This window comes from Macaca nemestrina, chromosome 11, assembly GCF_043159975.1.
Source record: "Macaca nemestrina isolate mMacNem1 chromosome 11, mMacNem.hap1, whole genome shotgun sequence".
NCBI classification, from domain to species: Eukaryota; Metazoa; Chordata; class Mammalia; order Primates; family Cercopithecidae; genus Macaca; species Macaca nemestrina.
In genome coordinates this window covers 99,295,166-99,322,377 of record NC_092135.1, presented here as the reverse complement: position 1 = coordinate 99,322,377, position 27,212 = coordinate 99,295,166, and the positions used below count along the sequence as shown (strand labels likewise).

The window sequence follows — 27,212 nt, the reverse complement described above, 5'->3', positions numbered from 1 at the left end:
ATCTGCCAGATACCCTGGGTGCCCTAATTGCTTATTTTAGTTACTTTTACTACTGTTGTGAGTGATAAATGATCTTTATTTTACAAATGAGAGAAATTAAGGCTCTGAAAGGATAAATCGTGTGTCTAACTTAATTAGTAGAGGAGTCACATTCAGAAGCTACGTCTGATGCCAAAACCCAGGATCTTTCTAATATTAAGAATGAAAAATAAGACAATAAGTAGATTAGACACCTGGAGGAATTAGCAGATATGTAGGACTAATACTGTATGTTGGAGACATGATGTGTAGGAACTTGCTTTCTAGGACAAGTTGTCAGCCTTTGTCCTGTAAATGGCAGATAGCAACAAGAATGGGTACAGTGCTGGATAGGAAGTCAAGACACACGTTTGGTGGTTCTGTAACTCGGCAAGTTACCCATCTTTAAGTCTCAGTTTCCTTATCTAGGAGGCAGGATTGGATGGTTTCTGAAAGTACCTTCTACCTTTAATACTCTGTAATTATTTAGATACTATAGCAACCTTATTTTAGCAATCTTGATTTGATCTCTAGGTCTAAAAACTCAATAGTAATACAGTAATAAAAGTAGCTGACAATAGGTCTTTCAGTCTTTTTTGCCCTCCCTTAGTCTCTGTCCCCAGTCCCTCCCCTCCCTACCCCTTTCCCTCATCCAGCTCAGGCGGTGTTTGTGCTCTGTTTGTGCCCGTGGGGGTGGTGGAGGCAATGGAGTAAGCAGGAGGCAGCTGCCAGGTGCGAAAGCAGGGCAGGAACCGCCTGTGTTTAGGGGGGCGGGGAAAAAGAGCCCCAGCTCTGCCCCTCCTGGAAGGAGAGGGAAAAGGTAACTATGACTGCCCAATATTGCAGCCATGGAGTCCATGTGGTAATAAATTGAAGAGTACTGTTACAGAAGTAACAGCTGATGTCACTAGTGCTGTAATGGGAAATCCTGTCACTAGAGAATTTGATGTTGGTCAACACATTGCCAGTGGTGGCAGTGGGCTAGCTTGGGAGATTTTTAATGGCACAAAAAAGTCAACAAAGTAGGGGCTGTTTTTGTCTTTGATAAAAAATGATTGGCAAATATCAAAAATTTGAAAAGGATCAAATCATCGATTCTCTAAAACGAGGAGTCCAACACTTAACTCGACTTCAACACCCTCGACTTCTTACTGTCCAGCATCCTTTAGAAGAATCCAGGGATTCTTTGGCATTTTGTACAGAACCAGTTTTTGCCAGTGTAGCCAGTGTTCTTGGTAACTGGGAAAATCTACCTTTCCCTATGTCTCCAGACATTAAGGATTATAAACTTTATGATGTAGAAACCAAATGTGGTTTGCTTCAGGTTTCTGAAGGCTTGTCATTCTTGCATAGCAGTGTGAAAATGGGACATGGAAATATTACTCCTGAAAATACAATTGTGAATAAAAGTGGAGCCTGGAAAATAATGGGTTTTGATTTTTGTGTATCATCAACCAATCCTTCTGAACAAGAGCCTAAATTTTCTTGTAAAGAATGAGACCCAAATTTACCTTCATTGTGTCTTCCAAATCCTGACTATTTGGCTCCTGAATACATACTTTATGTGAACTGTGAAACAGCCAGTGATTTGTATTCTTTAGGAACTGTTATGTATGCTGTATTTAATAAAAGGAAACCTATATTTGAAGTCAATAAGCAAGATATTTACAAGAGTTTCAGTAGGCAGTTGGATCAGTTGAGTTATTTAGGATCTAGTTCACTTACAAATATACCTGAGGAAGTTCGTGAACATGTAAAGCTACTGTTAAATGTAACTCCAACTGTAAGACCAGTTGCAGATCAAATGACAGATTCCCTTCTTTGATGATGTTGGTGCAGTAACACTGCAATGTTTTAATACCTTTTTCCAAAGAGATTATCTTCGGAAATCACAGTTTTTCAACAGACTGTCAAAGGTTCTACTGCCCAAGCATGTCATTGTGCAGAGAATTTTGACTTGTTTGACTTCAGAATTTGTAAACCCTGACATGGTACCTTTTGTTTTGCCCAGTGTTCTACTGATCATTGAGGAATGCACCAAAGAAGAATATGTCAAATTAATTCCACCTGAACTTGGTCCTGTGTTTAAGCAGCAGGAGCCAATCCAGATTTTGGTAATTTTCCAACAAAAAATGGATTTGCTACTAACCAGAACCCCTCCCGATGAGATAAAGAACAGTGTTCTACCCATGGTTTACAGAGCACTAGAAGCTCCTTCCATTCAGACCCAGGAGCTCTGTCTAAACATCATTCCAGCCTTTGCAAATCTTATAGACTACCCATCCATGAAACGTACTTTGATACCAAGAATTAAAATGCCTGTCTACAAATGTCTTCCCTTGCTGTTTGTGTAAATTCATTAGTGTGCTTATGAAAGATTTTGGAATACTTGGATAAGTGGTTTGTACTTGATGATAGCCTACCCTTCTTACAACAAATTTCATCCGAAGAATCTGCAGTCTTCATGGGTATTTTAGGCATTTACAAATGTACTTTTACTCATAAGTTGGGAATCACCAAAGAGCAGCTGGCTGGATAAGTATTGCCTCATCTTATTCCCCTGAGTATTGAAAACAATCTTAATCAGTTCAATTCTTTCATTTCCATCATAAAAGAGATGCTTAATAGATTGGAGTCTGAACATAAGACTAAGCTGGAACAACTTCATATAATGCAAGAACAGCAGAAATCTTTGGACATAGGAAATCAAATTAATGTTTCTGGGGAGACAAAAGTTACAAATATTTTGAATCAGCAAATTGACAAGGTTGTTAACCACATTGGAGCAGACCTTCTGACTGGCAGTGATTCCAAAAATAAAGAGGATGGGTTACAGAATAAACATAAAACAGCATCACTTACATTTGAAGAAAAACAAAAATTAGCAAAAGAACAAGAGCAGGCACAGAAGTTGAAAAGCCAGCAGCCTCTTAAACCCCAATGCATACACCTATTGCTACTGTTAAACAGAGTAATGACTTGACAGACACATTGATGGATAATATGTCATCTTCGACTAGCCTTTCTGTTAGTACCCCTAAACCTTCTGTTTCAAGTACTTTCACTTCTCTTCCTTCCATGGGCATTGGCATGATGTTTTCTATACCAGTTGATAATACAAAGAAAAATTTGACAAATGGCCTAAATGCCAATATGGGCTTTCAGACTTCAGGATTCAACATGCCTGTTACTACAAACCAGAACTTCTACAGTAGTCCAAGCACAGTTGGAGTGACCAAGATGACTCTGGAACCCCTCCCACTTTGCCAAACTTCAGTGCTTTGAATGTTCCTCCTGCTGGTGCAAAGCCGACCCAACAAAGACCCACAGATATGTCTGCCCTTAATAATCTCTTTGGCCCTCAGAAACCCAAAGTTAGCATGAACCAGTTATCACAACAGAAACCAAATCAGTGGCTCAATCAGTTTGTACCTCCTCAAGGTTCTCCAGCTATGGGCATTCAGTAATGGGAACACAGATGAACATGATAGGACAATCTGCCTTTGGTACGCAGGGTAATCCTTTCTTCAACCCACGGAACTTTGCATAGCCACCAACTACTATGACCAATAGCAGTTCAGCTAGCAGTGATTTAAAAGATCTTTTTGGGTGAGGTGTCTTCCTTCTATTGTGAAGGATTATTTCAGTTTTAATCATGGGTGAACTGATTTACATCTTTATATAGTTGGCTTGGAGGAACTACTTCTATGGGAAAGTGAATCGTTCTGTGACAGAAAACATCTGTCACAGATAGTATGCCAGCATAGTAGTTGTATGGACTTCTAACCAGTTGAGTTTTTTTTGTTTTTGTTTTTTGTTTTTTTTTTTTTGTTTGTTTTTGTTTTTTTGAGATGGAGTCTCGCTGTGTCGCCCAGGCTGGAGTGCAGTAGCCGGATCTCAGCTCACTGCAAGCTCCACCTCCCGGGTTTCCGCCATTCCCCTGCCTCAGCCTGGTAGCTGGGACTACAGGCGCCCGCCACCACGCCTGGCTAATTTTTTGTATTTTTTAGTAGAGACGGGGTTCCACCATGTTAGCCAGGATGGTCTCGATCTTCTGACCTCGTGATCCACCCGTCCTCCCAAAGTGCTGGGATTACAGGCTTGAGCCACAGCGCCCGGCCCAGTTGAGTTTTTTTAAAGCATTGAGAATTTTTTTCTCTTATCAACTCCTCTTCAGGTTTTTAAAGACCCAACCCTTCCCAATCTCAAAGAGAAAAAGGACAACTGAGTTATCTTGAGTAGCTGAATTTTTTAATCGGATGTTTATTTTGGCTTGTGAATCTTTGTGTTATTTAAAAAATTGAGTTGATGGTCATTGCAAGCTCATCTATTAAGTACTACATGGTACACAGTCTACCTTCACAAGTCGTTAGTGTTCATTTTAATATGTGAAAAATCTTGATGCTGTATTGATTTGCTTCCATTTAAGATGACAGTGAGAAAATGATAAGCATAAAGAGATCAGGTTATTTGCTTTTTCCAAACTTACTTTTCAGATGAACTAATGTTTAGTACAAAGAGACTGAGCAAATACTACAAAATTTAACTTAACCTACATTTCATTGGCTAACCATCTTAAATGTAAACTAATCATTGTAAATTATATTTTAGCATGGCCTGCCTCAAATGGTAATGTATTTTTCTGCATTCACTTGGATATATTTAGAATCACTTTGGTATATGCTGATTTGTTTGGATATTTGACAAAGCACTCTGATGTGACTTCCCTGACTACTAACTTCATATTTCATTTCAAATTCAAACTTCTGAGGTTGCAGCATATATGAATTGCATTTTCTTTTTTTGTTGTTGTTGTTGTTGTTGTTGTTGAGACAGAGTCTCGCTCTGTCCCCCAGGCTGGAGTGCAGTGGCCTAATCTCAGCTCACTGCAAGCTCCGCCTCCCAGGTTTATGCCATTCCCCTGCCTCAGCCTCCGGAGTAGCTGGGGCTACAGGCGCCCGCCACCTCGCCTGGCTAGTTTCTGGCTAACACAGTGAATTGCATTTTCAAAAGGAGATTTGTAAGAATTAAACTGTATTTAATGGGTAAACTTTTGAGATTTCTGCTGTATTGTTTCAAATGTAATAAACTTTATTCTCTAAAAATAAAAAAAAAAAGAAGCTGACATTGATAGAGTGCCTCCACAGTGTGCAAGGCATTGTACTAAATACTAGTATTTTTCATGCATTTGTCTCATTTAATTCATATAACCTAGGAGGTAAGTACCTTCTCCATTTTACAGATGAGGAAACTGAGGGTTAGAATTGAGGTAACTTACCCAGTGTCACATTGTGGTATGTGTAGAGTCAGGACTCAGACCAGAACTATCGCTGTACCATATTAAATTTATGTTATGTGAAGGATAGAGAAGATTTTTTAGAGGAAACTTTTTTTCCCCTCCCCTTTCCGATGTTCTTCACCTCACATGTTTTGAGATTTAGATGTACCATTTCTTTAAAATAAAAATGATAAAGTACTTATGTCAGTGCCAGTGAAATTTAATGCAATTTTAAAAAACATTTAGTGACTATGAGAATATACTAAAATGTAATTTTTCCAGATTTTGAAGAATCATCCACAGAATTCAAATTTTGTTATTAAAGAGCATATCATTTTATCCCTTTGAAACTATTTTCTGCTGGTTGCTTTGTATTGCTTTTTCCCCCAAGCATGTAAGTTGAGATCAGACCCCTTTCACTTTGTTTTTAAAAAGTATATATCCAATTATTTTGTGTCAGTTAAAAATACTGTTTAAAAATTAAGCAGCCTGCTGCTGCTTCAGAGACATACACCTCTTTTAAACAGTACTAAATAGGTTGATAGGGAGAAAATATGAAATTTCTACAAATTAATTCTAAACTTTAAAAGCATAGTTATAAAGACAGGAACAACAGACGGGCGTATGTGAGGGATGAGGGTGGGAAGGGGGAGAGGATCAGAAAAAATAACTGTTGGGTTACTAGGCCTAGTACCTGGGTGACAAAATAATCTGTACAACAAACCCCCATGACTTGAGTTTAACTATATAACAAACCTGCACATGTACCCCTGAACCTAAAATTTAAAAATTAAAAAATTAAAAATAAAAAAAACATAGTTATAGTCACTAAGCAATATATTTAGATAGTATATAATTCAGATTTGTGGTATCTGCATGTTCTTACTCATGTGGAAGCTGACAAAGTTGATCTAGAAGTAGAGAGTAGAATAGTGATTACTAGAGGCTAGGAAGGGTAGCAGGAAGGAGCGATCAGGAGATGTTGGTTAACAGATACAAAATTACAGCTGGATAGGTGGAATAAGTTCCAGTGTTCTTTAGCACCATAGGGTGGCTATACTTGGCAATAATTTGTTGTATATTTTCAAACAGATAAAAGGTAGGATTTTGAATGTCCTCAATGCAAAGAAATGATAAATGCTTGAGGTAAGGAATGTGCTAATTACCTTGATTTGATCATTATACATTGTATACAGGTGTCAAAATATCACATGTACCCCATAAATATATCCAATTATTTTGTGTCAATTAAAAAGACTTTTTAAAAATTACTGTCAAAAAAATGTATGCCATCATTTTTACTTTAGAATTTCTCTTACTAAAAGAAAAAAAAAAAAACTATACTATTAGGATATACTAATAAAAATCAGTGGAGAAATGATCTTGTCTAATATTTCTTTGGTTGTCCTACTTTAGAAAAACTAATTTTCATCATTTTCTCTGTAGCCTAGTAAAAGTTGAAATATATTGGATTCATTTACATAGACTCTCCTCTTCAGATGTCTGCTCCAATGAGGATCTCCCTGAAGTTGAGCTGGTGAGTCTGCTAGAAGAACAACTACCACAGTATAGGCTAAAAGTAGACACTCTCTTTCTATATGAAAATCAAGACTGGACTCAGTCTGCACACCAGCAGCAACATGCATCTGATGCCCTCTCTCCAGTCCTTGCTGAAGAGACTTTCCGCTATATGAGTGAGTATTTTTTTACTCTTTTAGTCTGTGCATTGAAGTAATGATCATGGGTATCTTGGTATTGATTTTTAAAGCATTGATGTTTAATAGCCATTGTTCAGTGTATACCTACTTTCATGTGAACTGATTTCACAGGAAGAGATAATTCTGTGTTATGTCTGAATGCAGAAAGTTTGTCATCCTTAGGACTCTCAGTGTCCAGTGTTGTAAATATACTTAGATGTTTTCATGATTTGATATTTTCCTCAGACTGAGTAGAAAAGGGAACTTTTTAAAAAGCGAAGTGATTTAAAATTTTAATATTCCTTTATAACTGTCAACATTTATTATCCCAGTAGTTTGGTATCCTAAGCTATCAGCTTTTGACTTTTATCTTTATTAATATATTTATTAAACACAGTCACAAGAATTATGTCAGCATAATTAAGCATAGTTCTTAGATATATAAGAAGTTTTAATAATGCCAGGAGAAATAATATACACTATATAGTAATATTTATTATTTAAGGATTCCTAAGTGAGAGACTGAGCCAGATTTGTCCTAAAAATAGGTCTGTTTTACACCAAGCTATTAGAAAGGACAAGGAAATTTTTGAACTTCGAAGTATGGAGACCCTTTTGCATTTGATTTTATCCCAAAAATCTGCATTAAGGCTGAAATTACTTTTCTGAAAATTCATTTGGTAAAAAATGTTTTGTGCACAGTAGCTATTAGGATATATAATAAAATCTTATGAGTTCAATATTGATATGTTTGTGAAATTCCTTTAATTAGAATTAAGTAGGTGATTGCATCAGATCCTAGACATTTTCCCAGTGAGTGCTTCAGTGTTTAATGCCAGATTGTCGTTGGAGAATGACTATTGTGCAATACTCATTTTCATCATAATCATTAACTTCTTTTTAGCACTAGTTTCCTCGAATTTTTTTCTAGTCGTTTCTTAGAACTTATTACTACTCAAAAAAAATTATAAACATTGTTTCAGCTGAAACTGAAATATCAAGAAGCCCAGTGAGTGTTGTAGTGTTTTAATGCCAGATTGTTTTTTATGTATAAATATAAATAATGTATAAACATTATTTCAGAAACTGAAATATCAAGAAGCCCAAATACAATTGTGTTTTTGTCCTTAATATTTCCTTTTTTTTTTTTTTTTTTTGAGCCGGAGTCTCGCTCTGTCGCCCGGGCTGGAGTGCAGTGGCCGGATCTCAGCTCACTGCAAGCTCCGCCTCCGGGGTTTACGCCATTCTCCTGCCTCAGCCTCCTGAGTAGCTGGGACTACAGGCGCCCGCCATCTCGCCCGGCTAGTTTTTTGTATTTTTTAGTAGAGACGGGGTTTCACTGTGTTCGCCAGGATGGTCTCGATCTCCTGACCTCGTGATCCGCCCGTCTCAGCCTCCCAAAGTGCTGGGATTACAGGCTTGAGCCACCGCGCCCGGCCCTTAATATTTCTTTTAAATAGCTAAATTAAGTTAAATTAAGGCTCCAAAGGTTTTCTTGACAGTTTGAGAATTTGCTTGCTTGAGATTTTTCTGGAAAATAGTTTTTAGAAGGAACAGTCTTTCTTATTTCTGGTGTCCTTTGTTCCTTGAGTGTTTAAATTTCTGAGAACTTTCTTTTCTTTTTTTTGAGACAGAGTCTCGCTCTGTTGCCCAGGCCGGAGTACAGTGGCACAATCTCACCTCACTGCAACCTCTGCCCCCCAGGTTCAAGTGATTGTCCTGCCTCAGCCTCCTGAGTAGCTGGGATTACAGGCGCACACCACCATGCCAGCTAATTTTTGTATTTTTAGTAGAGACGAGGTTTCACCATGTTGGTCAGGTTGGTCTTGAACTCCCGACCTTGTGATCTGCCCGCCTCGGCCTCCCAGAGTGGTGAGATTACAGGTGTGAGCCACCACACCCGGCCTAAATTGCCAAGAACTTTCAAACTGAAATTTCATCTGGATAAATTTAGTTTGTCATTATTTTGATAAAGTGTCACAGAAAGTGCCCTTCAGTTTATTTGTTCTTTGTCCTCCCAGCTACTGAGCGGCAAAACTATAGCTAGAAAGTAGTCTTAGATCATGATTTAATGGAGTTAACTTTTAGGATGAATTATAAGTAAAAAGCCTAGAAAATAAAAGGCAAAATTTAAAATACTTTCCAAGACTTTTTACAAAATGATAGTGTCCAAGGGAGCAATTTAAAACTTGAGATTAATAGGATGATACTGACCCATACTTCAGGGTTCTGGAAAACTGTCCTATTTCTTTAGTGTAATGGTACTATTTTCACTTCAACAGTTTGAAAATTGAACTATACATGATATACCTAAGATCGTGAAGCAAATAAGCTAGGATGATACTGATAATTTACCTTTGCACTGTACTTTAAATTCCACTGTTATTTTAAAGGTTAATGGTTAAATCATATATAAACTTCATTATGCATTTACACCTTGTGAATGTAAAAGCTAAATGATTTATTTTATTTAGCAAATTGACCAAAGTTTAAAAAGGAAGATACAACACATTCTCTCACCCTTTCCCACAGTTTTCTATCCCTCTGAGATTTCGAGATTTGTGGTTTTGAATAATTACAATGTACCCTGGCAAACCATCCTAGAGCTCAGCTCCCTGGGTTACTTTGGGCATATCTCTTCCTCTCACATGCCAGTGGATACTTGTGCTTTTTAAAATGAATTTTAACACCTAGTAAAAAGGCGGCACAGACAAAGGCACTTTCTTTCTTATATAACACAAAGAAATTGAAAGAGCTGTGAGAAGATAGTGATTTGGAAGGAAACGTAGCCAGCATTTGAGCTTCGGAGCCTATCTCACAAGAAATGGGGAAGAGTGGGTAGTTGTCTGAAGTCACCCAATCCAGAAAGAGATTGTTTACTTTTAAGATAGAACATTGGGAGAGCAATGAGTGGGCAAAAAAATCAATCAATCCATCCCAGTCCCTGCCACACACATGTAAAGTTTAAGATGGTCAAAAAGTGTTTTACCTGCGGAACAGGCCACCCAGGGTTTTCTTGATTTTATTAAGACTGAGTCCCAGAGTGAGCTGTGGGGGAGCCGTGCAATCAGAACACGTTACAGACTGTACCGTTTATTCATTTAAAGGCTAATGTTAGAAACATGATTCTTTCAGGGGGTTTTATTTGGTAATAGAGGATCATCACCTTTACCACTTCCTAAGGCATAAGAGCGGGAAAAATGATTGATTATCTAAGTTTTATTTTAGGCAGTGGTTCTCAAAGTGTGGACCCCTGCAATCAATGTCACTTGAGAAATTGTTAGAAATTCATATACTTGGGCCCCCTACTCCACCTACAAAATCAGAGACTCTGGGAGTGAGACAGTCCTAGCTGTCTGCGTTTTAAAGTCTTCCTGGTGATACTGATGCACACTCAAGTTTGAGAACCACTGATACAAAGCATTGCCAACCAAAGTAAATGGCCATTTCACAGTGACATTAATAGGAGAATTAAGGAATTGGGGAGAGTGTATAATTTTGCAGACAAATATGGTCATAGGAGTTATTACTTCCAGTTAGTAGGTATACTTTTCCTCAGGCTCTGCCCTCAAAAATTATTAACCTGTACTGGCAGAAAAGGACGTATGACAGATGAAGTTCAGGAAGTGTTAACCATAAGCCCAGTCATAGAGGTTAGCAGATTTATTTTTCCCCTAGATAAACTCTCTCCTTCGGTTCCACAAGAGAATTAAGCTATATACTCTAAGACACTTAGCGTTTATACAATGGATTGCCTTATCATCCATGCATCAGGTACTAGCTTTGTACAGTCCTTGGGAGAATTGAGAAAATTGTCATTCAAATGGTCTGTAGGGCCTGATTCTGCCCTGTAATCCTGTTGAGAAAGACTGCCCTAGATGGTGTGTATCATCAGTTTCTCTCAGTCATTTTGAAGGCAGAAATGTTTGCTGTATCGTAGCAGCAATGGCTGTGGTCGCTTCTTTAGGGTTAAAACCTCAGGACCGGTCTGTAGTTGTCAGGAGCTATTGTAGCTTTTACTATGCCATGTGGGCACTGTTTGTGTTTCATTTCTATTTTTTTGTTGTTGGTTTTGTTGGTTTTGGTGTGAGAACGTTGGAGAGTGCTGCAGGATTAGAATTCTTTTTGGAATTCAATAATTGGGGTAAAAACTTTAGATCTTGAAAAGGGACATATGAGAGAACTATCAAGCACCATCTCATGTAAATGGCAGATACTAGAATGGATTATCAACGGTGTTTCCCATCCTGAAAATAATCTGAGATTGAGCCGGTTACTGTGAAATTATGCAGGGCTAGAACATAAAGTAAGGATTAGTGAAGTGCTTATGTATGTTAAACTCCCACCCCATATTTTCAGGAACATTAGATTCTCCAAATATTACACCAAAAATATTGCACATTAATTAACAACCTCTGGAAACAAGTTGCAAAATTGTTCTGTAAAAATATCTATCATCTCCCTGATGTATAAATACTTTTTTAGAGAGTTAGGAAAGTGCGTGTCTGGAAATAAGCAAGGATCGTTGCTAATTTCTGTATCATTTAACATATTTTCAACAACTGAAAACTGAAGGGAAAATATGTTTTGATAGGATTGATTTTAACAAAGACAACCTGCTTGTCTATCTCTACATTCTTGGTTACAGAATTATGATGAAGAACTAGTCTGTGGTTTTTGAAGCATTTAATTACAATGTCTAAAAGCCAAGACATTAAACACTTAAGAGTTTTGCCCTGAGTACTTTTGGAATCGTTCCAAGCAGCGTGTCTTTATCAGGAGTGTTGTGTTAAGGAAGAGAAGACAAAACTGATTCCACTGCAGAGAGAAAAATCCATTGTGTTCCTTTCTGTTTTGTGCCTGACATCTTTCTGTGCGATTGAAGAGGCCCAGCTTTTGTGAGTTTGTAGTATCTAGGCTGCACATACAATGTAAGAATTTGAAAATTCTGATTGCACTATATAACTTCTTTGCCATAACAAATACTTAGGCATTTTAAAGTTCATTTTTGCTTTTTGAAACTTTTTAACAAGGGTTGCTGGGTTTTTGTGGAGTTTTTTTTTTTGTTTTTTGTTTTCTGGGTTTTTTTTCTGTTTGGAAAGATAACATTTGTTCTTTATGGAAAATTGGCAAAACACTGAAAAGAAAACAGATCAGCCATAATCCTTACCCAGAGATAACTACATTAACATTTTAATGTATATCCTTCCGGGCTCTCTTCAATATAGATATTTATAGATATGCTCACACTTTAAAAAGCAAAATTGGGATCTATGCTGTTTTATTATATAACATGCATTCACAGATGTATATGCTGGTATTTCATTCGACAAGGACTTTTTTGTGTTCTTAGTGGGGCTGCGGCAGAAACAGCAGCAAAGTGGAAAGAGCTCATTACTGGACTCTTAAATCATCTGAGTTTTTTCTAATGACCTTGTGAGATGAGCGTTATTATCATCTCATCATCTCCATAGTAAAATCCTAGCTTTGCCACTAATAACTTTCTTCGCGGTCTTGAACGTGCCACATAATTTCTCTCAAAGAAGATTCCTCATACAGGAAAGTAAGATCATTAAACTAGATAACTTCTTAAGGTTCAGCTTTAAATTTTTATGCTGTAACAGATGGTAAGCATTTATAGGAAATATATTTTCATTCCTCCTTACTAAAACATATTTTATTCTAAACATTTCTTTACTGTGTTACTGTGTCCTTCATTTTTTTATTCCCCTTTCATCATATATGACTTGTGGTTCACAGTTGTTTTTTATATCCTTAACTTACTAGTCTTACTCCAAGTTAAATCTGCCACTTCATCTTTAACTCTGGTCAATCATGTCGTGTGTTTTTTAAACTAGTTGTATAAAAACTGGTTTTAACTGAGTCTATAGGATGCCTGATTTTTGCTTTGGGTGTTAACCCTAGATTGGTGATTTTAATTCCTGGCTCCACGTCATTTTCAACACCTGGGAATCTTCTACATACTACCAGCGCCATAGGGCTCCCTGAAATTAATTAAATCAGAATCTGGAGTTAAGAGCCATTGCTCTATACTACATTTGGGTTTACAACCATTGTCTGGTTTTCTGTAATTAGTTTAGAGCATGGATATGTTGATTTTATATTTTTCTCCTAATTTTGTCATTGAGACCAGAAGTAGAGGAGACCATTCACTGTAAGTATTTGCCTTAATTATTTAATCCTTTGTTCCCGCTATGCTACCAAATTATACTGTGTCTATTCCTTAGGCCCAAAAGTCTGTTTCCCTTATCACTGTGGTTAAATCATTGTGTTAGTTTCTCTATTTGTAAATATAAATTCTTTTGGAGTACAAATGTTTATTTCTAGGTTTTAAGAAAAGTTTTTATATTTTCAGTTTAAATCTTTTTTAGTTATCTCCTCATTACCATCAAGCCAGCACTTTGTTTTACTTTTAACTAGGAATAAGGCTGTTATTAATAATTAAGCTATAGGTAATTCCCAGATTCATTTTAGTCAGTGGTGCTAGGGAGAAAATAAAAAGCTCAGATAAAAGTAAAACATATCTAATGATATCCCTTCATACTCAGTCTTTTGGATACCCTAAAGTGTTAAGACGGGACTATGGAACTACGAATTACTGCCAACTCAAAGAATATAAAGTCAGGATCATTTCATACCTACCAGTTCTGTTTAGGAGTAGTAATTATAAACAGTTATATGATACTTAGCAGTTTACCGAATAATTTATTGCTCAGTAGATTATCATATTTGATCTTCTTAATAACCTCATGAGATGTGTTATCGCCTCCATATTTATTATCTGAATCTCAGAAGGGTTAAATGACTTGTTCCAGCTCCCTAAAATTTATGAATTCAGCTTTTCTACTCCAAAGCCCATGTCCTTTTCACACTTCAAGGCAAACTAGTTGTAATAAAAGCAGTCTAAGTCAAACACAGATTTATGTTCTGCAGTAACATATCATGTTCAAAGTCAAAAGAGCCCTCTTTTGTTATGCATTATTAACTTTAAGATACTGTTTAGTGTGACTGGAATCATTGGAGTCATATTTGCCCTTCTCTTTTGAACTAAATTATCCAGGTATATTGACAATTCCTGAATTTGTGAAGTGTAGAAATACAGGGCTTGAATTATACAACTGATAATGTAGCATGCAATTTATTTTATAGCTGAGACCTGGATGGGAGAAAGATTTTTATACAGATAAAGGGTTTTTAATTAAGCTTAAAGGAATAATGGTTCATAACAGAACCAGAAAAAGTCCTACAAGTCCTGTTCCTTGTTTACATTAGCTCATGTGGTAGATGATCATAGATGGTTAAGATAATCACAGCAGAATTCCAATTAAATTCCTTTGTGACAGCATAACCCCTCACTAATACCCGTTAGTAACTTTAATTTAGATTAGACTGTAAATCTATCAGTAACAATCCATTCTCCCAGCCATCATTCTCATAAGTGAGTGTCCCAAACTTCCTGTCTTACCAGGGAAGTAGGAGATAGTCAAGATGTGACTGCCTTATGATCATTTGATACTTTCTTAATTATTGTATGATATGCACTTTGTTTGTAATGATTGGACTATTTCTTGAGTGTCTAATACATGAAACATTTCTTTTTTTCACATATATTTTTATTCTCCTGAATGACTTTTTGTAAAAACCTGAGGTTTTTGTTGTTGTTATCTCTCAATTCTTATTAATATTTAAATTTTTCCATTATTGCTAAAGCCTATAAATAGTTGTTTTTAACTATATTAGTTCTAGGCACAGACAGGGTGGAGCAGATGACCAAAACTTACAATGACATCGACATGGTTACACATCTCCTGGCAGAGGTAGGAATATCTTTTCTTTCTCCAGTACAAAAAGGTAAAACTTGAGGATCAAATTTGCACATCAAATGGAAAATGTTGTATGTGCTCTGGGTTATTTTGTATAAGGTTGTTACTACTGGAACAACTGACATTTCAAAGTAGAATGTTTCCTGAAGTTTATTATTGTGATGATGCTATAGAAGATTTATAGTTAATTATTTATTTAATGGTGTTGGCTGGCCTCCCCTTCCTAGAAAAGCATTAATCTTTAAAAAAAAATAATCATTTTAAAATAACCCCTGCTGTTACTTACCCTACAGCAGAGCTGCTCATTCAGAAAGCAGTATCATTATCATTGCAAATCAATACCTACGGTTTGGAATATCTCCCCTTTTTACTTTTAGTTTGAGCTATGATTTGAGCTCACTTTGTCTATGGCATTTTTGATATATAGTGTATATCCTCTAGTTGGCAATCAGTAGAGGTCTCCCTTTGTACCTGTTTCAGTTGATCTTATTGAAGACAGTCTTTCTCGAACATATCCTTCTCCCCCTACCCCCAGCTCTCCAGAATGATTTCTATGTATGCCGCTTAGTGTATATTTAAAATGAGCCTTAAAAATGTGGAGATAATCCCTCAATTTTCATATGCCTATGGAGAGAAAGGATAGAAGCTTAATTTTATTTATATAATAATTACTGTAAGTAGATCACATACAAGGCAGTGAGATGTATATTGACAGTTTTCTCTCCTACAGAATACAGTCTTCACCACTACCACGCAGATGGAATTCCGATGCCCTTGCCAAGTATCACTATCTGTCCAGAAATAATAACTCTGGGTGGAAGCCTATTGCTTGACTTTTCTACAGACTTTCCTGCATGATTACCACCAGCTTCTTTAGACTTCTTTCTTCTCTATACTCTAGGCAGAATCCTGTGGCCTCAAAATTTGCAGTCTTTTACCTCCTATTTTATTTCATATCATCACTCTTGAGCCAGTTGGCAACAGAGCTCTTGGCTGCACTTTCCTCTAAGCTGCTGAATGCACATAGCTTTGCCCTAAATGGAACTCTTTTTTTACATACCCACCTGATCCGTATCTTAAATACCTAATTCTGTATCATTACCATGCTTGATACACAATTGCATTCAACAAATATTTGTTGAGCTTTTACTGTACAGACCCCATCCTCATTTTTAAAGACTATGTTCATTTTCCAATTCCCAAAAATTGTAAGTTTAAAGTTTGGGTTGCTAGACTCTTAATTTACTAGGATGATCAATAAATCTCACCTGATATCAAGAAAAGGGATGTCCTCTTTCATTTAGAACAGTGATGGTCATCCATTTGACCAATGTTTAAAGCACTACCTGTGTGCCAGAGCCTGTGTTTATTTGTGGTATCCGGGCATTAAAATGAATCTTGATGCTTTTTAGAACGTTGCTTTTGATTTTACCAAAACTGACCACAGCATTTCTGAACTGCCATGTAATCTTGTTTATACTCAAAGAAAAGGTGTATTTGGTATTTTAACAGAGAGATCGTGATCTGGAACTCGCTGCTCGAATTGGACAAGCTCTCTTAAAGCGGAACCATGTCTTATCTGAGCAGAATGAATCCCTGGAGGAGCAATTGGGACAAGCCTTTGATCAAGTAAGCCTTTGATCAAATATCTGCAGCATGAAATAATTAGGTTTTATGCAGTTGAAAATTTATTTTCCTAGGTGTCCCTGAGACGATGGCAATAGATAAATAGCACCAGTACTTGTTGAGTTTGTCGGTGTCCATTAAACTAATCAGTAGAGAAATTAAATGTTAATTGTACAGAGGAAAACTCACATGACTACCTTGGTCAACTTAAAGTCTATATTAAGTATCTGTAATACCTGTGGCACCCTGCTTAGATATTAAAATTGTCCATACCCTTTTGTGTAGACTTTGTGTGTGATCTTATCTGAAATTTATTTTTAAAAAATAGTTACCCAAATATCTTGGCATCTTTATTCAAAAATCAAACAAAGGAAGAAAGGAAAAAGAAACTTTGAAAATATATTTATTCCATAGCAATAAACCTCTATAGTAAGAACTGATTTATTATTAACTCGAATGGTTACATTTCAAATTTTCTGTAACTTGTTATTTTTATCTGGTTTCATTTGCATTTTATGAATGCATTATGGATTATAACATTCGAGCCTTTAGATTGAAACTATTTGTTCCTAGAACTAAAATCAGTACTAGGAAGACATGCACAGTGATATACATCTTAAAATTACAAGCCCTTATGATAACAATTTGAAGTAGGGATCTATTCTGATACTTTGAAGGTTTTTCAGTTTTGTCGTGTTTTCAACTATGACTGTATTATTATCTTAGGTGAATTTTTCTCCTATATTCCTATCATATATACAATATGAAAATTGGCTTTTCTTCTCACCTAGGGTAGAAAAAAAGCTATACTATTGAACTAATGCTCTAAAATTGTAACTTAGGAGATATCTGGGGTTTATTACTCTCTTTTTAGTACTTGTTGCATTAGTCAGTAAAACCGAGCAGCTGATTTTGTGATTTTGTTTTATGATGAAAAATAATTGTTCCATGAATTAGAAGCTATATTGCTGTAAATAATGCAAAATAAAGAACATGAAAATCAAGCATTTTATATGGACAGGTTAATCAGCTGCAGCATGAGCTATCCAAGAAAGATGAGTTACTTCGAATTGTCTCCATTGCCTCTGAAGAAAGTGAAACTGATTCCAGCTGTTCTACACCTCTTCGGTTCAATGAGTCCTTTAGCTTATCTCAAGGGTTGCTGCAGTTGGAAATGCTGCAAGAAAAGCTCAAGGAACTGGAAGAAGAGAATATGGCTCTTCGATCCAAGGTACGTTCAACCTAATTCCCATTTTCCTTTACTTTAAAGGCTATAAAGTTCACGTCCAGGTACTATTGAGGTGAAATACGGCATAAGTAAGGATTTGCTATTGGCACTCCAATTAGAGCATCGTGAACAAGGAGCTGTATTTGCCTTGCCTTCCATTGTTCTTATATCCCACTGAAAAGTGGTTAGTAGCAGGTTGACAGTACAATAGTGAAAGTCACAGGATAGAAAATGTATCTTGTGGAGTTTACACAAGTAACTAAGTAGTTACAACTGTGATAAGAGCTATGTCAGAAATTTATAAGATTCTGTGAACTTGTATAGTATGGGCATCGAGGAAGTCCTACTTAAGCAAGGATCATTTTAGCCAAGGCCAGGGATTAGCCAGGTAGAGATGTATGAACAGGTTGTTGGGTTTTTTCCTTTGTAAGTGATGAAATTTAGTCTTCAAATGAGAATTAAAGGTTTTTGTAGTTATTTCTGTAAAATCAGTAGGAGGTATTGTCACATACTGATTCTTTTTCTTGAAGGCTTGTCACATAAAGACAGAAACTGTTACCTATGAAGAAAAGGAACAACAACTTGTCAGCGACTGTGTTAAAGAACTTCGTGAGTATTAACACACTCTCTTTTGTACCTTTTGGACAATTCTTTGGTAGGGTATCTCCACCTCAGAAGTTAGATCACTGGTTTCAGTAGAAGCATCTCAAAAAACAATTTTAAATGGTTACTGAAAATCTTGGAATATCACATTGAGCCTACAACCCTAAATAAGATACCATATGTATTTTTAAGAAATATATTTGTTTCAAATTGCAGTTATCATTACAGACCTATGTTTCATAAGTAAGTTATAGCATGTTAGAGTGAAAGGAACCAAAGCTCTCATGTTGTTGATGAGGAAATAGTCCTCTAGAGGAAGATGATTAGCCAAAGTCAGAAAACTGATAAGTGGCAGAGCCAGGGCTTAAATGATGGCATAAAACCTATCAATCAATGAGTATAAAGTGCCAGTTATGTTTCTTTAAAGGAATATGTTTTAGTTTGAGGTAATGTTAACTAATTTTTTAAAACATCAGTTGGAAAAAGATTGGCTTCACTGGAGAAAGATATTTAATTTCTCCATAAATACAACAGTCATCCCTTACCTGCAGTTTTACTTCTCATCGTTTCCATTAACCATGGCCCGGACTGCAGTCTGAAAATATTAAATCAGACATTCCAGAAATAAACAATTCATGAGTTTTAAATCACGAGCCATTCTGAGTAGCATGATGAAATGTTGTGCCATCCTAGTCCATACTTCCCAGGATATGAATCATCCATTTGTCCAACATCTCCACGCTGTATATACTACCTGCCTGTCAGTCACTTAGTAACCATCTCTTAGTAGCCGTCAGTTACCAGGTCAATTATCACAATATTGCAGTGCTTGTGTTCAGGTAACCCTTATTATACTTAGTAATGGCCCCAAAGGGTGCTGGAATATTGTTATAATTGTTTTATTACTAGTTATTAACCTCTTACTGTGCCTAATTTATAAATTAAGCTTTATCATAGTTATTTATTTCTAGGAAAACACATAATATATATAGTGTAGAGTTCAGTACTATCTGTGGTTTCAGGTATCCACTGCTGGTCCTGGAATGTATCCCCCACAGATAAGAGGGGACTACTGTATATAGCCTTTTACGTTGAAAGCAATGATATGATAGATAATATCATCAATTCCTTTGGGCTATGGGCTTCAAAATGTGATATCTTAGAATAGCAGAATATTAGAGAACCAGAAGGAATATAAATTGAATTTTCTCCTCCACCATGAATCCACTATCCTCCTTTTACACCTTAAAATACAGGAAATGACTTGCCCAAGAGCTCTCAGATCCAGATCTCCTGCCTCCGTATTGCCATCCTTTGAAATGTTAGAGGCTGTCTGTCAATTTTTAAATAGCTTTATATGACACTGAGAAGTAGCTTTTCTGCTTGTATTTACATATCAAATTTTTCATATGAAATAGAGAGTGAATAAATTCCTAGTGGAATTTTAAAGGCTCTATTTTATGTGCATGTAAGAAGGCCAGGCTATAATAATTGCTCTAGAGGCTTTACTCAGTTTGCCATGTATCCCTGAAAGGGGTATGCCTGAAAGTCTGTCTCCTACAGAAGCATTTCCATAGCTTTATCACATTCTGTCATAGATTGTGACTGTTCCATTCTGGAAATGTTCCTTTGTTAGATTTGTTAAGATGAATTTTCATTGCTTGTGGGATTTTATGTCCCTAAAGAGTTCTCAAAGAAATGAATGAGATTATCTCTTTGCACTTGCTCTCCTTTCAGCCCTCTTTCCTCCATAAAGAAAAAGATTGAGCAAATATCGTTTTCATAAAGAAAAGGATTGAAGCAAAACCTTTAGCCTGCTTGCCTTTATAAGTCATCTCTCTTTTTAGCTTCATTGACTCCTATTCGATTCCCAGCATTAGCCTATTTCAGAAGAACCTTTATTTTTCTCTATCGGTTTCTCTGGATTTTTTTTTTTTTTTAATGTTAAGAAAAATCTATTCACAACAGTTCAGTGCTTGTTATAAAACAAGATTTAGCTCACAAGTCATAGTTTGCCAACTCCTTCTCTGCATTTATATTAATTAAAAATATATATTTTTTGCTTCCAAGGTGAAACAAATGCTCAGATGTCCAGAATGACTGAAGAATTGTCAGGGAAGAGTGACGAGCTGATTCGATACCAAGAAGAGATTTCCTCTCTTTTGTCGCAGATTGTAGACCTTCAGCATAAACTTAAAGAAGTAGGTTTATTCATTCATTCAACAGATATTTGTTAAGCACTGACATAGTATCTTACACCATACTAAGTGCTAGATATAGTAAGCAAAATAAACATGGTCCCTGCCCTTTTAAAATGCCCTGATTGCTGTTTTAATCATCTTTACGTCATACAATATATCATGAATAAGTACTTTCAAGTCACTATTTCTCTTTGTAAAATGGGGTTAGCGCTTCCTCAGAAAGTGGTATAAATTATTGACTCATGCCCATTGTCCTCTGAACACCTTCATAGGCTTTGTATTTGAATGCCCATCTTATTTAGCTTTTGAAAAGTTAGCTTTTTATAGGCTCTAAGATGATACCCCAGAGAGAAATTCTTCACATGTCTTTATAAGAAAGAAAATAGCTATATTTGGCCAGGTGCAGTGGTTCACGCCTATAATCCCAGCACTTTGGGAGGCCGAGGCAGGCGGATCACAAGGTCAGGAGATCGAGACCATCCTGGTGAACATGGTGAAACCCCGTCTGTACTAAAAATACAAAGAAATTAGCCAGGCATGGTGACGGGCGCCTGTAGTCCCAGCTTCTTGGGAGGCTGAGGCAAGACAATGGCGTGAACCTGGGAGGCAGCGGAGCTTGCAGTGAGCCGAGATCACACCACTGCACTCCAGCCTGGGTGACAGAGCGAGACTCTGTCTCAAAAAAAAAGAAAAAGAAAGTAACTATATTTTACTTGGAAAGGCTTCACATGTCTTTTTTAATGTGTTGTTAGCATGTGATTGAGAAGGAAGAACTAAAACTTCACCTGCAAGCTTCCAAAGATGCCCAACGACAGCTGACAATGGAGGTAATGAAATCTTTATCTTGTATAATTCAGGAGGGGAAAGAATGACTAGTTTCTTTCATCTTCATGAATAAGAATTATTAAAGGGGAATTACCAAATTTAAAAAGCAACAGCAAAAGGTTAAGATGAAATTATGAGATCTAAGACAAAACATTTTGGCTGGGTGTGGTGGCTCACGCCTGTAATCTCAGCACTTTGGGAGGCCGAGGTGGGTGGATCACTTGAGGTCAGGAGTTCAAGACCAGCCTGGCCAACATGGTGAAACCTTGTTGCTACTAAAAATACAAAAATCAGCTGTGGCAGGCCTCTGTAATCCCAGCTACCCAGGAGGCTGAGGCAGGAGAATCCTGGAACCTAGGAGGTAGAGATTGCAGTGGAACAAAGCAAGACTTCGTCTAAATAAATAAATAAAGCGTTTTAAAAGTCCTGTCTCTAAAACTAGTAACGTGGCAACATTCTTCTTGATTAATAGGGAAAACTTCAACTTTATAAGATTCTTTAGGAGTATATCACTCTTTTACCTGTCGACCTAAACTAGCTCAACAGTTTTTAAAATAAGATAATTTCTAGTAGTAAATCTTTTTGCAAGTATGTCAGGAGAAGTAGCAAAAAAATCTCTTACTTTCTATCTACATAAAATTTTATTTATTAAATATAACTTAGTGTTTCTTTAGCATGCATTAGTATCACCTGGGGCCAGGCACAGTAGCTCATGCCTATAATCCCAGCACTTTGGGAGGCCAAGGTGGGAGGATGGCTTGAGCCCGGGAATTTGAGACCAGCCTGTCCAACATAAGGAAACCTTGTCTCTACAAAAAAATTAAAAAATTAGCTAGGTGTAGTGGTGCATGCCTGTGGTCCCCGCTGTTTGAGAGACTGAGGTAGAAGGATCGCTTAAGCCCAGAAGATTGAGGCTGCAGTGAGCCATAATCACACCACTGCACTCAACCCTGGGCAGCAGAGTGATACCTTGTAGGAGGGAAGGGGAGAGAATCACCTGGGAGAGCAAGTTTTAAATGGCGATTTCCAGGCACCATCCCAAGAGCTTCTACTTCAAGTGGTCTGGTGTGAGAGCCTAGAATCTGCATTTTTTAGTAAGCATCTTCAACCCTGGTGATTCTGATGAGCTGGGGCATATACTGCACTTGAAGAAATTTTACAGTTAAAATATACTCTGAAAATTATGTACTCTTTTATCAGATATGTGTGTCTAGTTGTAAAGAAGATTCTGAAACCAGGGTCGAAAACTACTTGTTTAGGAGTATTGAGGACCCTGACATTGTATATAATACTTTGTAGACTCTTGATCTTGTCACTTACAGACTTCAGAGTGATTTTTTTAAAAAGATTAGTATTATACTAAACCTAACTTGACTACAGCTGTTATACTTCCTCTGTTAAGGGTATGAAGCATTCAATATTAAATTAACAGTTCTGGTAGTCTGGCTACGTTTCAGACTTTCAGGAAGTCACATTCATGTATAATTTTGGCCAAGACACCCCTCCCTAATTCTGGTAGCTCAAAATATATATACTCTTCTTGCTTAGTTTGTTTTAGTCTTTGTATTAAAGTTATATTCATAAAGTTAGCTAGCCCTCTGGATAAAATTAATCCTTATCCCAAAAGGTTTTGGGGTTTTTTTCCCTAATGTTGTTTTGGGAAGGCAATAAAGTACACTACCATCCTTTCTTTTAGCTGCATGAGTTACAAGACAGGAATATGGAGTGTCTAGGAATGTTACATGAATCTCAAGAAGAAATAAAGGAACTTCGTAGTAGATCTGGCCCTGCTGCTCATCTCTACTTCTCCCAATCATATGGAGCTTTTACTGGGGTAAGCGACTAAGAAAGATGCTACGTATTTAATGAAATTTGTTTAAGATTAGTTTGTCCTAAAAGTGATGTGGTTTATGATGACATAAAGCATCTTGAGAAGAGATTATATGGTTTGTCCTTGTTTCTGGACTCCAATTATTGATTTAGGTCCTAATTTGTATATTGACATCTTCCTTAATACTCTTATTTATTCTAACCGGTGACTTTACAGATATATTGTATCAATAATACGTAAGATGAGCCCTAACGAAATTCAGTTTACAGCTGTGTACCATAGAACTAGTTAAACTTGGATCATCCTACCCTATGCCCACGACCTGCCACTTACTTAAATGGTGCTTTGAATATCTAAAACCTCTTTCAATAAATCTTGAGTCTCCTGATTTTTTTTTTTTTTTTTTTTTTTTTTTTTTGAGTTGGAGTCTCACTCTGTCACCCAGGCTGGAGTGCAGTGGCGTGATCCCGGCTCACTGCAAGCTCCGCCTCCCAGGTTCACGCCATTCTCCTGCCTCAGCCTCCCGAGTAGCTGGGACTACAGGCACCCGCCACCTCGCCCAGCTAATTTTTGTATTTTTAGTAGAGATGGGGTTTCACCGTGTTAGCCAGGATGGTCTCGATCTCCTGACGTCGTGATCCGCCTGCCTTGGCCTCCTAAAGTGCTGGGATTACAGGCGTGAGCCACCATGCCTGGCCGTCTCCTGATATTTTTAACTTGTTAGAATGTAGGCTTTATGAGAACAAGATTCATTTTTGTTTAATTCATTTATAAGCGGTATTTTTTGGATTAAGAATATTAATAAAAACTTCTGAGTTTATGTTAGAATTTGTAATGTTAGTTCAAAAGAGTTATTTTAACAATCTGATTCTTCTGTGCAATCCTGTGAACTTTTTCAAAAGACTGAAACTATAAATTTTAATAGATTTTCTTAAAAATAGGGAGGCATAATTTTGTTTTTTACGTTTGAAATAATTTTAAAGTTAGAATAAAGTTCCAAGAATAGTATGAAGAACTTTTGTATATCCCTCACATCGATTCTTCAGCTTTTAACATGTTATTGCTTTTTCCATATCATTCAATCTCTCTCTCTCTTTCTTTTCCCACTGGGCTATTTTAACAGTAAGTTGCTGATATACCCTATTACCCCATAGTACTTAAGTGTGTATTTACTAAAAACAAGGACATTTGGACACTCTTAAGGACACTGTCCTACATAAACACACTACAACCATCAGCTTCAGGAAGTTGGTGTTTATCCAGTAGTATCATCTAATCCACAGAGCCCATTCGAATTTTTCCAGTTGTCTCACTATTGTCCTTTAAAGGCTACTTTGAATTTTGTTGTTTCCATCTGGGACAGTTCTTCTGTCTTTATTTCTCTTTCATGGCCTTTGTAGGATGTCCTCAGTTTAGGATTGTCTGATGCATCCTCATGATTAGATTCTGGTAATGCATTTTTGGCAGAAATAATGCCATATTCTCAGAGCATGGTTTCAAGAGGTGCATAATGGCTGTTTAGCCCATTACAGGTGGTATTAATTAACTTTGGTCTCTTGGCTAAGGTAATCTGCTGGTTTTTTCCACTGTAAAGTTAATGGTAATTAACAATTAAATTAACACTACTAATTCACCGTGTAGTGATGAAAATTGGCAGATACTACCCCAACCAAGTGATCAAAGTAAACATTTTATGAGAGATAATTTGAGACTAAGTATCCTATTCCTCATCAAGCTATTACCCACTAGTTTTAGCACCCATTGATGGTTCTTATCTGGCAGAGTTATTGCAGTGATGACTGCCAAACGGTGATTTTCAAATTTCATCATTTTTCAACATTTATTAATTGACATTTTTCTTTTGTAAGTTAGCGCATTTCTGTTCCATTTATTTGTTCATTTGTTCACTTAGGTATGTCATGGACTTAAGGATTTCTATTTTATTCAATAGATTACAAGCTATGATTATTATTATCTATTTTGATATTCAGATTGTCCTAGATATGGTCAGTAGGGTCTCCTTTAAGCTCATCTTGTACTTTTGTCCCAGCCCTGGAATCAACCATTTCTCCAAAGAGCTCTGGTTGCTTTTATTGAAGAATGGTATTTTGAATCCAAGATCTGGGTGCTAGGTGTGCCCATTGATTGCCACTAGAGTATTGTGGCTTCTAGGTCCTCTCAACAAATAGAACTAGGAAATATATGTATTTCATACCTATACCTATACTATATATATATATATGTTTTCATCCATATGTGTATATATAAAATCATGAATTCACACCATTGCCTCCAATTCCAGTCATCCTCAGCTTAGCCCCACTGAGCCATGTCACTCATATTAGTTGAATCCTCATCCCTGACCAGGGGAAAAGGAAGCTTGCTCATTTTTTTAAATGATTTTTGAATATTATAAAAGCCATACATATTTATTACAGAAAAGTTGGAAATTACAGAAAAGCAAAAAGGAATTATTAAATCCCATTAAATCCCACCCTCCACAGAATCACTGTCAACACTGGATTTAGTCCTCATCCCTGACCGGGGGAAGAGGAAGCTTGCTTGCTTTTTTAAGTTATTTTTTAATATTATAAAAGCTATACATGTTTAATATTATAAAAGCTATACATGTTTTTGTTGGTTTTATTGTTTTTGTTTTTGTTTTTGTTTTTTTGAGACGGAGTCTCGCTCTGTCGCCTAGACTGGAGTGCAGTGGTGCCATCTCGGCTAACTGTAAGCTCCGCCTTCCGGTTCACGCCATTCTCCTGCCTCAGCCTCCTTAGTAGCTGGGACTACAAGCGCCCGCTACCACGCCTGGCTAATTTTTTCTTTTCTTTTTTTTTTTTTTTCTGTATTTTTAGTAGAGATGGGGTTTTCCCCGTGTTAGCCAGGATGGTCTTGATCTCCTGACCTCGTGATCCGCCCGCCTCGGCCTCCCAAAGTGCTGGGATTACAGGCATGAGCCACGGTGCCCAGCCAGCTATACATGTTTATTATAGAAAAGCTAGAAATTACAGAAAAGCAAAAAGAAATTGTTAAATACCATTAAATCCCACCCTCTACAGAATCACTGTCAACACTGGGTTTACAGCCTTTCAGACTTTTTGTTTTTTTGTGCCTGCACATATATTTTCTATTTATCATATTAGCTTTTCCACTACTTTCCTATTTGAAAAAATTATGAAAAGGTAGTTGAGTCTTATTTAAAAGTTATATTTCCAGAATGTCTTTTTTCCCATGAATGTTAGCCTTGACTATTTCCTTGTATTTTATTATAACACCAAAGTATAGGGTTGTAGAGACGGTTCATTTAAGGGCAACAATCACTTTAGAAATCTCAAACTCTTTTTCTTAGGAATCCTTGGCAGCTGAAATTGAGGGGACTATGCGTAAAAAGCTGAGTTTGGATGAGGAATCTTCTCTCTTTAAACAAAAGTAAGTACAGATCACATGTGTTGTTACTCAATTATTGGAATAGAAATTAAAAAGAAGCCACAATCCAAAGTGGTATTATGAGATTCAGTAGTAATTTGCTTACTGTTCAGTGTTTTCCTCACAGTGTCCTCATTTGTGAGAGAGTTCTCTTGTTTGAAAGCTTCTTTTCTTTTTTTTTTTTTTATTATACTTTAAGTTCTAGGGTACATGTGCACAACGTGCAGGTTTGTTACATATGTATATATGTGCCATGTTGGTGTGCTGCACCCATTAACTCGTCATTTACATTAGGTATATCTCCTAATGCTATCCCACCCCCCTTCCCCTACCCCACAGGCCCTGGTGTGTGATGTTCCCCTTCCTGTGTCCATGTGTTCTCATTGTTCAGTTCCCAGCTATGAGTAAGAACATGCAGGGTTTGGTTTTTTTGTCCTTGCGATAGTTTCCTCAGAATGATGGTTTCCAGCTTCATCCATGTCCCTACAAAGGACATGAGCTTATCCTTGTTTGTGGCTGCATAGTATTCCATGGTGTGTATGTGCCACATTTTCTTAATCCAGTCTGTCACTGATGGACATTTGGGTTGGTTCCAAGTCTTTGCTATTGTGAATAGTGCCGCAGTAAAC

The 27,212-nt window shown here is 36.8% G+C and overlaps 1 protein-coding gene and 1 pseudogene across 3 annotated transcripts in view; both read left to right on the top strand.

The window, feature by feature from the left end:
* The window catches only part of LOC105468101 (trafficking kinesin protein 2), a 76,122-nt gene that overhangs the window by 35,986 nt on the left and 12,924 nt on the right, over positions 1-27,212 (top strand). For 2 of the 3 annotated variants that reach the window (XM_011718072.2, XM_011718073.3), the window contains exons 3-11: positions 6,796-6,990; positions 14,755-14,831; positions 16,350-16,466; positions 17,485-17,694; positions 18,222-18,300; positions 20,365-20,495; positions 21,248-21,322; positions 23,017-23,154; positions 26,507-26,586. In XM_011718072.2, the coding sequence (XP_011716374.2) occupies positions 6,796-6,990; positions 14,755-14,831; positions 16,350-16,466; positions 17,485-17,694; positions 18,222-18,300; positions 20,365-20,495; positions 21,248-21,322; positions 23,017-23,154; positions 26,507-26,586 (1,102 nt within the window). Of the gene's footprint in view, positions 1-6,781; positions 6,991-14,754; positions 14,832-16,349; positions 16,467-17,484; positions 17,695-18,221; positions 18,301-20,364; positions 20,496-21,247; positions 21,323-23,016; positions 23,155-26,506; positions 26,587-27,212 lie in introns of all 3 variants that reach the window. The other variant, XM_011718074.3, reaches the window with a different exon arrangement.
* LOC105468100 (SCY1-like protein 2 pseudogene) lies at positions 743-6,775 on the top strand (annotated as a pseudogene).